Raw genomic sequence first — 12,566 nt, 5'->3', positions numbered from 1 at the left:
CTTCTCAGAACAAGTTTTTGATAAACCTTCTCCCTTCTTTTGCAGCTCATCTTCTGGCTGTGCATTTGACAACAGAGAAATGAGAAGGTCTGCGGCTCCTTCTAGAAAATATTTTGCTTGTCCTTGTGTAACCAAAAAACCTAAATTGGATGATGATGTCCATACTAAAAGTGATTACTCAAATGGTAAGTGTACCATACAAGTATTTTTATTATGTTTGTTCATTAATGAAATTTGATCAGCTACTGTATTGTCTTTGCTTTGGTAGTTTGTTTGTGTTATTGTGGATCTTTCAAGTCCATGAAATGGTCTTAAAAATAAAGATATTTCAGATAAAGTACTAATATAAAATGTTAATGTTCTGTGATATAAGATATTTACTTTACAAAATCTGCATGCAGGAACTAATTCGTAATATTCATAAAAAGTAACAAAAATGGCAGATCTGTGTGATCAATCAGAGTATCTACAGAAATATTTGGTAAAAATATTGACAATGCTTATCTTGACTGATGCCATTCAACCAGTGATGAATCGACCCTGGCTCTAGTAACAAGTAGAGGAGAAGGTCTAAATATGGGCGAAGGTTTAAATATGGGTTTTTGGAGTTATCAGCGCTCGTGGGTGCTGCAGCCTGGCAGCACTGGTTATCTATCAAGGACAAAGGTTGTGGCGCCAATTCGCAAGAGAAAGTGGTGGTTAGTTTCGGCCTTGGATGCTGTTATAGAATTACGACCTCCGAAAACTTTTTGCAAGTATGTTTTAACTCAGTGTTTTCTGAATTCTCATCTGCTTTGTATAGGTTACGATATTAGCAGTACATAAAACAAATGTGGGCTTTTATAATGCCATGATTTGTTCGTGAAATATGTACCCCAGGGAGCAAAAATAAATTGAAGAAAAATAGCACGATGGTCTAAATATGGGCTATGACATGAGGTCTAATGCTCAGATCACATTTCCAACAAATATTTGGATGTTTTTCTTAATTTCGATTTTTCCCATTCTGCGTGATTTTCAAAACAACAGATTATTCATAAATATGAATTTTATAATGTTTTAGCAATAAATGACTGTTTTTTAAAATTTTAATTGCTTTTTGTGATATTGCCACTAGTAGCCCATATTTAAACCACAATTTTGAAGTACATCATTTTACAATTCTTTGGAATTTTTTTTTTAAAAGAAATGGAGACCTTCTATACTTTAGCATGCTATTACATATAAGTATATATTTCATAGATATGCATTTTACAGGCAGGTGCTTGATATTTTCATTTTTTTCCTCTGAAAATGACAAAATAAAAAGGGGGCCCATATTTAGACTTTTTCCTCTATACAGTCTTGCATTGTGTTCACAGCTCCTAAGAAAAACATTTTGTGTGGATACATTTAGTAAATGAAAAAATTCACCACAGTTAGTACCGCTTTTTCAATATATTTAATACTGAGTAAAAATTAAACTGTGGCTTAAACTAAGTATTGCCTTGATGTTGTATTAAACATATTGTTGTTATAAAAAGTATTTTTATTACATTTAATATGCAGATTCTGCAAGAGGTGCGCCCATGGTTAGCATTCCTAATGCAACACGGGACACGGCCAGCATCCTAGGTCTCTTGGAAGATGTTCCGAAGAGACTGGAGGATCCAACGACTGAGCATGCAATACAGGAGGACTTAGTAGAGAATACGCGACTCCCAATTGCAAAGAAATCATCAGGTGGACAAAAGCCTTACTCTGGCGGATTGCAGGATGCGGAGGTGCCTGCATTGCAGCCCTTGTTGGAAAGGAATTCACCCGACAAAAGGTACGGTTGGCACTCCTTCTCTCGGCCATCTCTCATTTGTGGATGTGTTGCAAAGGGAATGTTCCTTTTTTTTTTTTTTATGGAAGACTATAGTTTACCGTATGAACATCACTAATTAATTAGTAATAAAAGTAGGTTAGGTGTTTTGAATAAGATGAAATTCCTGCACAATTACTACAGAATAAAACACAAAAGCTTATTCTGAAAGAAGCCTTTACTCTTTTCGTGAGATTTCTCTTCAGTTTCCCAAAACTGTTCCAAGTTAACACTAGCTGGCCGAGTTCTTTAAGTGGTTGACTTCACTCATCATCGAAATTTCTGGATTCAAGTCCCAGCCTGGGCATGAGTGTCCCTTCATCAATTTCATCTAATCATCATTTATCATCATCGAAGATTAGTCATCAAAATAGCAAACATACAATACCAAGACAAGACTACATTTGTACTCACTGGACACAAATGTACGTCGAGAAAGATAAAGGCATCTTTCAAAATAAGGATTTAGTACATTAGTTTGTGATATGTGCGTACGTAGGCCAGTTCTGATGCTTTGTTTCTGCACGCAACTAGTATTTATGCTTTGATTCTTAATTAGATTTCATTTCCATACTTGACGTCAATTGTTATGAAAGTTTAATTTTTAAACTTTATATTTGCAGATTGTTCAGTGTTGTGTGGGCCAAATTGTCCAGCAGGAAGCACAAGAAGTGGGAGGGGGATGGCACGATTGAAGTCTCCCAGCGTGTAATTATTTTGAAGGTGAGGCTTCTGTGACTGTGTAATTTTGACGTGACTGCAGTTTTATGGTAACTCTTGACGAGCATTCAGTCGAGAGGTTACAAGTATTCTGTTCTTTTTTTTATATATAATTTTAACAAATTCTAACTCACTTTGAACTGCATTTTGAGGAGAAATCCATGCATTTAATCTTTCTGTTATGTCGAGTAACTAAATCACTTAAAAAGAGATTACTTTCCTATGTAGAGATTCAGCTTCTACACTGCATAGATAATGTGTTTTGTAGGGATGGACTGGTAACGACAAAGTACCAAAATAAAATTTACTGATACTGATAACCAATATTCTACCAATCCGATATAAAGTTCCAACTGGTCCTTGAAGAACCTCCTGGTTCTTTCACTTTAATAAATGTGTGTTAATATGTGACTGCAATGAAAAAAGAAGTTGCATATTAGAAATTTACTTTTAAGAAAAGTAGGGTATGGAGGTTGTCGGTTTGCGTACATTACAAAATGGCAGAATATTGCACTAAATTATAAGATACTTATAAATAAATGATAGGTAAAATTATTGGTGATTTTACTGATTTTTGGATTGCATTTCCATTGGCTACTTTTGTTGTTGTTGTTGGACTTGTCCTTGACAGGAGCTGTTGCTTAATGTACATTTGTTTCCAGGATGTTGACGGGAAGGAAATAGGACGATCCAACAGCCTGAAGGCCTCCACGGTGGAAGAAGGCAGCCGTCTTGTTGTCGGAGGGAAGGAAGTTGAGGTGGGGGAGGTGCTAACTTAAGTTCATTGTAGTATATTATATATTTTTATAATGCGAAAAGCAATATAGCACTTCTGTTCATGTATAATACACATTAAATTGAATAAAGATATTTTGCATATATGTTGAGGAATATTTTTTTGAAAGTTCTTAGAAATTACTTGTGTTATTACCTTTACGTACCTGTCGAATTACAATCACTTAATTTTGGATAATGAATAATGGGATGATACCTGAGGTGTAAGGATTAACTCTCTTGCCGAGAGGTCCTGGAGTCAGTATGACCCAGCATCATATAAATAATGGATGGTCTTGAAAGCCAGATTGATTGATTAATTTTATTTATTTCACTTCATTTCTCTGCCAGTTGTGACTAATTGTGAAGATGAGGATGAGTGATTATATCATAAAGTTGATGAAGGGACATACAAAGAATGGTTTTCGAACTTGGGAACATAGTGTGCTGTGCTAACCACTCTGGCATGGATGTTGGCACTGCAAGCCAAAGAACAGCGGAGACGGCACTTGCACTGGGGACACGTCATCCAATGAAAAGCAGCTTGACAGCTTTTTGACCCTCAGACAAGTGTTGCATCGCAGTTTTGGAAATATTTGTTGTTTCTCTCTCAATTCAATGACATAGCCAACTGTTGTCAATAAATCTCATTTTCAAAGCTTTGATCTTCATTTTTAAATCTAAATGCAAGTCCTTTACTTCTTTTTTTAACTTTTGAAAATGGAAAACTGCAGGAACAATACAAAATATGTGAATGTGAAACTTAGGTGCAAGCATGTACAGGTAAGGAAAGAACCAAGGCTTGAAATACAGGATGTTTCATGAAATAATGTTTTAAAATGTGCCCCGGTATGCACTGATTGAATATAGCTGAAGACAGAGAAGTAAATATTAAGGATGGCCCAAAAACCATGTATTTGTACTGTTTGTCAGTACTATTTTTGTCTGGAGGGGTGACTTCCCAATTAGTACACCCTGGACTTCTTTGTGCAGACTAACGAGGCTCTGGCGACTGGCACTATAATTTTGTATGTGTTGTCCTATGTTTTGTCTTGGTGTTGAGTGCCCCTTTACAGCCTCAGCTTCTAACCTAAATCAGAATAATTTAAGATTTTATTTACGCAACGTTAGAGTTGATATTTGTAACGGTAAGGGGCTTGACCCCGTATAATGTGACGGGTGCAAAATAGCCTTAGTGCTGACACACCCATAATTTTAAATTTAATTTCAATTTTCTCCTCTGGAGCCGGCCCCCATGGCAGAGTGTTAGCACATCGTGCTACGATGCCAGGGGTCCTGGCCTGGGCATGGATGTTTGTGAGTATCCATTCATCAATTTTTTCATCATATCTTCACTCTTCGTCATTTTCACAAATTAGCCAAAAGTGGCACAAGAAGCGAAGTAAAATAAAGCAATTCAATCAATTTTCTGGTGTGGAGCATAAATATCCTGGAAATTGTGCAAAATGCACTATTTTCTATAATTTTGTGGCAAAAGTGTTTATCATAATTATACAGTAGCTGCAGTTATACAGTATGTAACATGTATGTAACATTCTTATTCATACACATGGATTTTCAAAGAAAATGCTGTAATATCTGAAAGGAAATACACTCTTTTGAAATTGTTTCATTACAATTCAATAACTAATATCATTAGGAACATAAAATCTCAACTAAATTCTGTATAACCAATGACAAGAATAAATTAAATGAAACTGAAAGAGAAACATGCCATTTTTTGTACAACTTTTCTATTCGTACACTTAATAATATAAAAGAAAAAAGTATATTCAGAGCGAATTGACTGACAGTTCTAATACTTTGATGCGTATCCTTTGGCTTTAATTACTGCTTGACACCTGTTTTTCATAGAATTAACCAGTTTCCGACATGTTTCAGAGCTTATTTTATTCCACTCGGCTTGCACAACAGTTTTCAACTTTTGTTTGGACTTGACGCCTGCTTTATGGACTCGCCTCATCAAAATTGCCCATAAATGCTCAATGGGATTTAAGTCTGGACTTCGAGCTGGTGTTTGTAGTAGTTTGGGCACATTCCATATTAGCCAATTCATGTTTACTCATGCCTTATGCTTACTGTCATTGTCTTGTTGGAATCTGTAGATAGGCGGCATGTCCATTTTTTGGGCACTCTGCTTTACATTGTTCTTTAATATGTCCAAATAGACATATGCATCCATGATACCATCAATAAACTGGTACCAACACCTTTGGATGACATACAGCCCCAAATCATTAATGACCCACCACCGTGTTTAACTGTTGGAACTGTGTTCATGTGATCATTGTCTTTATTTGATTTTCTCCAGATCCTATTTATCCCATCTGACCCGTAGATATTAATCTTGGACTCGTCTGACCATATGACACTATCCCAAAATTCCTGGTCCTTGTGGATGTGCTCTTTCGCGAATGAAAGTCTATTCCTGCGATTCACCTTACTTACATACGGCCTCTTTCGTGGTATTCTGCCATGATATCCATGCTTCCACAAGGCACGTCGGACAGTTTGATCGGACATCATCTTGTCCAATTTTTGGACTGGACTGGACTGTTTGTCCAATTTTTCTTAACGAATAAGCTCTAAGGCCCAAATTTATAACATCCTTCAGATCGGAACTAAGTTCCTTCACCTTGCCCATTTCGAACATGCTGATAGATAGACGATAGGCCTACAACAATACCTACGCCAGCATTCCGCTTGACGGGGAGCCTGCCTGCATGTTCAAACTTGTTACAAAGTTACAAACTGCACGAAATCGCCTGAATAGCGATGGCTAGAGGCACATATTTTTGGTAAATAAAAAGGCAAAATTTCGGTACAAAAACTGGGTCAATTTCGGGTTCAAAAGCGGTAAATAAAATAAAATATCGGTGTTATAGCGGTGAAAAAATGGATGAAAAGTGGTATATAAAAAGACACATTGGTTTTAAAATTGTGAAAATAATCCTAAATTTGATTTAAAAACTACACTTATTCCACAGAATTAACATTTCACTTCTAATAGCACAGTTATGTAGTTATCACAGTATTAAGTTTATTTCTGTGTAAAGGAGTCAATTTTTGCTTCTCCAATATTAACAGCAGAATTAATCAATTTTCCGGGAATTGCATAACTCTCAGGATAATTCAGACCTCTTGGAAGGTGTTGCATCGGTGAATAAACCCTGAATTTCGTGTTTAAGAGTTAATTTCGCTTTTTGCAGTTCATTTCGCATTATTTCGTGAAAAAATATGGTCACAAAATGCACCTCACACCTTTCAAAAACATGAAAAATTAACACTACAATGTGTTTTTTCAAATTTCGTTTTTTCATCAAAAACGAAATATGCATGCCCCTAGCGATGGCACTGTTTGCAAGGAAGATTGAAACTCCTGCCTGTACGAATAACCGTGTTGCATGAAACAGCATGTTTTTATCTTTTCACACAAATTATATGCTCTGTTTATACACTTTGAACATACATTTTTATTGACATTTGTTGGTGAAACCTTCATTAACATTAATTTCCAGGTACATACGAAAATTATTATATTTACTAGTAGATATGACATTTTTTCCTCAGAAATTCTATGTGTACGAATAACAATGTTACATACTGTATCAACCCATAGTATAGATTACCAATTAATGTGCTACATCTACAGCAAACTTGATAAATATTTGAACTCTTTGTTCAAAACTGTAAGTAAATCAAATCCAGGTGGAATTATCACGTTATTTCTTAAGGGAGAACTATGTAAATTGTGCTAATTTCTAAATGGAGTTGGGGGCTTTGAGTATATTATTGTTTAGTAGCTTGGGCAAACTTCCAATGTGCGAAAATATTGCAACATTTTGTTTTAACAGGTTGGAAGGTAAAATGTATACAGGAGAGGATGACTATTTTTTTAAAATTATTATTAAAAATAACTTAGATTATTTTGCATTACAAAATGTGGTTAAGAAGAACATAGACAAAATTTTTCTTACTTAGTGTTTTTCTTGTTCAGGTATTGGACGAAATTACAGGTCCTGTACCGAAGGCTGAGCTCAAGGAGAATGCCCCTGTAGCAGATGTTCTGAAACCAAAGAAAAAGCAAGAGTTAAAATTTCCGTCCATTTTAAAAGCACCGAAGAAAACCATTTTTAAGTTGGGCAATTCTAATCCTTTAGTAATGCCTCGGCCAAGTCATGAACATCAGGTATGAATTCTTCCCTTTTAGAAGATAATATGCATTGCACTGTAATAAATTTGGTCCTAGAGCTACATAAAAGTTGTCACTGTCTTCCTGCTTCCGCATATGCTCTTCACTCTAATTCCAACCCTGGTTAGCCTCTAAACTGTACATCTGTGTTCCTCTTCGAATTTATTTTATTTATAATCACTCATCGTAAAGTTTGTTTCAAGCTCACTTTTTGTTAAGATAGACCAATTAGAACTTGAAATTTTAAATGGATTTGAACAACTGTTCAATGTGCCTCCACCTGGAATTGAACTCAGAACTTCTTGATTTCAGTATTGGCTACTGTTGTGTCTAGAAGACATTTTACTCATCATGTGAGCTGACTTAGAAATTGAATATCTGAATCTGACCAGGAAGCTGTGGTGTAGAGTAGAACTGACAGGTAAAATGTATGCCCAGTGTTCTCTGTCCATAATTAAATGAAGTTGTACTCCAAATTAGCAATTTTAGTGGGAAAAAATTCCATCCCTCCTGCCTGGTAATTTTATTGTGTGTGTAAAGCAAATAATTTCTTGATTCAGAATGTTGCTAGACTTTCTCCTTAAGTAATGGGACGACTGGAGAAATTATCTATCACTTCACTGGAAAGTCATTACTAGGGCTCGGAAGTTGAGGAAAAGTCCTTTTTTTCCCTAGTGTCCAAAGACGAGGCCCAACATAATATATGTTCATTTTGGGTCATTGTAGGCCAGAAAGAGGTGGGTTTTATTTTGCCTTTTTCGGCTTATTGGTCCTTTTTTAGCCTATATTTAGGTCTTAACCGCTTTTTTATGCAACTTCATCTTCTTTCGACTACGTTTTTACTGCCCATTCTCAATTCGAATCATCATCAGTTCATCACCTCTTAAACATCCTTTCTGTAAGAAAGAAATATATTTGAACCATCCCTGAAACGAGAGAAAAACATTTTTGGACGACTGAAGCAGGTACGGTACAAGGTCCTTTAACCGTAACTTGTCTGGAAGGTGTAAGTAGCAACTTTATCTTGTTTTGAAGCTTTCAGCACGGTGTATACGACCAGGCAGCGCACACCTGAAAAGATCTCAAGTCAGATAAGGAGGTGCCGAGCATATTCATTAAATATGTAATTAGAACTGAAGTTATTAATTAATTTGGATCACATTTATACATACTTTTTCTGTTTTTAGGTCCTTTTTTGTTATTTTTAGGTCTTTTTTTGGGAATTTATAAGTCTTCAACTTCCAAGCCCTAGGCATTACCTTTTGGTTTTTAATGCAAATGCTAGCTAATAAGTTTGAGCAAAGTTACTGTACTTTGAAGGCTGACTTGGTGGAGTAATGTCATGGTATTCCAAAACAAAACATTTTGTGTCTTCGTTGAGCCTTGCCATACACCTGTTACGTCAAATTTTGCTTAGGTATGGAACACGGTCCTCTGAATTTCAAGAATGCATAGGCAAGCTTTCAAGGTTCCCTAGACAATGGCACATAAACCTATGTTAGTATACCAATATTCACCCTGTATTAACTCTACCGTTTTTCTATGAAGATATGACTATCCTCGTCTTCTAACTCGCCTGTGTATAAATGTAAAAATTGGTTCAACTCATAAATGACATCAAGAATGACTACTTTTTATGCTGGGTTCTTGAAAGTACTTTTTTTTTTTTTGCATAATGTAACATTTTTGTATTATAACTATAGTTTTTACAGGCACAAAAATTATTTTTTTTGGTGGTAACGTAAAACAATTAACTGGTTGCCATTAACTTTTGTTCTTGTAAAACTTTTTATTTTTAATTAATTATAATAAAATGATTTCCTGTATGTACAAGGAACACTGAAACCAAACATTTTAAAGTGAATAATGTGTATAATGAGGTACAGACATTATTATAATGGAATTGTATTTTCCTACTTTTCAGTGGCAATACAACACATCATATCTTCCCGTGTCGGACGTTTCCGTGGACCCCCACGTAGCCGACAGGCTGAGGCCTCATCAGAGGGAGGGAGTCATCTTCCTGTATGAATGCATGATGGGAATGCGGCAGCTTGGGAAGCACGGGGCCATTCTAGCGGACGAGATGGGCCTCGGGAAAACCCTTCAGTGCATAGCCCTTCTGTGGTACGGTCTTCAACTCAGTGTGTCTGTAGGTTAGGGCTGAGCCGATAACACTTTGAACCAATGGCGTTACAAATGCTTGAACATTATAACAATTGAAAGTTCTTCTTAAATATTGATTGTCTGGCTCAATGGCCAAGTGCATTAGGTGGCCAGTTTTTGATCTGACCATGAAAGTCCCTGGGTTCAAGTCCCTGACAGGACAATGGTGTTCTTTGTGAGTGAACTTCATCTATTCCATCGCTCATCCTTATCTTCGCAAATAGTCACAAGTGGCAGAAAGGCAACGCTCGATATAACAAGAATACAAAGAAGAAGAATTATTCAGTTGCAATTATACCACTTCAATATAGTAATGCTTAGCTTTAAAATACTCACAAAATTACATGTGAATGTCAAAATAACTATCATTTAATCCAAGATCCATTTTTCAATAGTTTGGTCAGCATTTTTGCAACATGCAAGATTCCTGCACTCTAACATTAGTATCAGCTCACCCCTACTCCTAGTAGTTAGGTACCTTGAACATTATTTGTGCTTTTCTGCAGTACAGTAGAGTTTCGCTTAATGGGCCGGCAGAACGTTGAATAACCAGAAATGTTTGATAATAGGGAGGTGTTAAGAAAAAGCCTATTAGATGTCAAACTAATGTTATAATTTTATACACTACGAACCTAATACAGTAATCATGTTTTACAACAATACAGAGAAAATTAACTGGAAATATGAATTTACAGTTACAGAATTGTTTGAAGTTAAACACAGTACGTACGTACAGTACTTCAAAAGTTCAGTCCTGTGATGATTGAAATAAATTTTTGATCGTAGCCTGCTTTCCTGACGATTGTCGTTTCTTCGCTGCCAAGTCTCGCCACTTTGCAGCATCATTATGTCGATTCCTGTAGCTTCTTCTTGTTCGATGTATTTAATTGCAATTGAGTCATAGTGTAGATGGATGCGCCACGCAGTAGAGTCGGGGGACTACACTCATGCTCGCAACTTGCATTACTTGTTGCCGATAGATATTTTTTTTCCCGGTGGTATGTCGGATAAGCGAAGGTCGGATAAACGAGACTCTACTGTATTTCTTCTGAGAATATTGTAACTTGTGTACTTAAGAATATTTTGGAAATATAAACCATTACTATAGTTAGTCCCCATGCATGCTAGGAGAACAGTATAACTTCATGTAACCAGACACCAAATGAACTTTCTTCCTGAACTTCTTGGTTCCAGGATTATAATGCAAGTCAAGGTGGATTCATTTAAATCAGGTGATTTTTTAAAATTCAAATCACTTAAAAGAAATAATTTATTGAATAAAGTACATGAGCATTTTGTATGTCAGATTCACTTTTAGTGAAAGTACATTAATCTCATAGTCATATTTTGTTTCGTTTGTTTTCCTTTCTTAGAGCTTAATAAACATTAAATATGTACTGATGGATGAAGCTCATAGGAAACAAAATGCAAAATGTAAACGCACTTAAATTTTTCTTGATTTAAAATTGAATAATTTTCATAGGCAAAAGTAATTTTCTATTTGCTTTAATGAAACTCTTCAGATATTTTACAGGGCCTTCACTAAAAAAAAGCCTTTCTGTGTAGAAAAAAAGAGACATATCTGTATGCATGGTGTTAAAAACCATCAATCAATTTTAAGCATGTTTTCTTAAAAAAAAATAATTTAAAGAATCATCAAAAATGGTTTTTATCCATCCTCATGTAAGTCTTTATTATAGTTATTGTTTCGTTAGTGCTGACAAGAGTAGGTGATGTGTACAGCAATTAGCATAAATCGTCATAATGCCAAGAGTAAGCTGCGGATGTTTATTGGTTGGAAAATAGACAAAATACAATACAAGAGACATTCGCTTGTTTGTAACAGAAAAAGGAAGCCATTACTTTGACCAGGTGGTAAAAACATCAGAAATAGCAATTGTCATCAGAACTAAAATGCCATGTGTAAAGATAAATTATCATTGTTATTTTTAGAGAGAAAGCCATTGCATAACCTAGCCAGCAAAAATAAAAGCAGTATCTCTTACAAGATAAACTTTATCACAAAAAAAAATCACATTCAACGACGAATCATGAGACCTGGTGAAAATAGGAAGAGAATAAAATAATAATATTTTTTGTGTTACTGGAATAAATTGTGTGTCAATACGGGCACCTGTATTGGATTAAATGGGGAAATCCCCTTCGGGGGTCATATTATTCCTAATTCAATGGTTGGTGATGGTCTTCTATGAAAGAAATGCTCAGAAAAATGATACAAAAGATATTAATACTGAAATTCTCTGCTACCATTCACAATGTACAGTCTGTTTGGGTCTAGGAGGGTCAATAACTAAATATAACTAGTTGCAGTACTGTCTGAAAGGTCAATAAATAGAGGACAAGTCTCAAATTTTGTATTGATAGAAATTACACTTCAAATAATGCTATAGAGGTAATCCATATTTCTGCAGCTTGAAATTCACAACGAAAACATTGATATAAATGTTCTATGCACCTTAGTGATTGTATAATTGTTTCTTCCTTTTTGAATAGGACGTTGCTGAAGAAAGGACCTTATGGAAGCAAGCCTGTGATCCACCGTGTGCTCACCGTCACACCCAGCAGCCTTGTAGCCAATTGGGAGCAAGAGTTTCAGCGGTGGCTTGGGAGAGAACGGATAAATGTCTTCACTGTCGACCAGGTATAAGGTGCACGATTAGAATATGACCCTTCAGTCATCTCAACTTATCACATTCCCACAATTAGCCAAAAGTGACAAAAAAGCAACAGAATAAACTGAATGAAATGGACTGTATAAATACGTATCAAATCTGAAGACGGGCGTGGAAATATGACTTCAAAATGCCACAAGTAAAACTATAACAG

At 35.7% G+C, this 12,566-nt stretch overlaps 1 protein-coding gene across 1 annotated transcript in view; it reads left to right on the top strand.

The window, feature by feature from the left end:
• The window catches only part of LOC146004724 (DNA repair and recombination protein RAD54B-like), a 70,357-nt gene that overhangs the window by 6,454 nt on the left and 51,337 nt on the right, over nt 1-12,566 (top strand). The window contains exons 2-8 of the mRNA XM_083143680.1: nt 46-185; nt 1,549-1,810; nt 2,470-2,569; nt 3,229-3,324; nt 7,359-7,550; nt 9,478-9,680; nt 12,234-12,381. Of these exons, the coding sequence (XP_082999806.1) occupies nt 80-185; nt 1,549-1,810; nt 2,470-2,569; nt 3,229-3,324; nt 7,359-7,550; nt 9,478-9,680; nt 12,234-12,381 (1,107 nt within the window). The 5' untranslated portion in view covers nt 46-79. The remainder of the gene's footprint in view (nt 1-45; nt 186-1,548; nt 1,811-2,469; nt 2,570-3,228; nt 3,325-7,358; nt 7,551-9,477; nt 9,681-12,233; nt 12,382-12,566) is intronic.

This window comes from Lepisma saccharinum, chromosome 22 (assembly GCF_977018435.1).
Source record: "Lepisma saccharinum chromosome 22, izLepSacc3.1, whole genome shotgun sequence".
NCBI lineage: Eukaryota > Metazoa > Arthropoda > Insecta > Zygentoma > Lepismatidae > Lepisma > Lepisma saccharinum.
The sequence above is the reverse complement of the archived record's forward strand: the minus strand, read 5'-3'. Positions and strand labels throughout refer to the sequence as shown.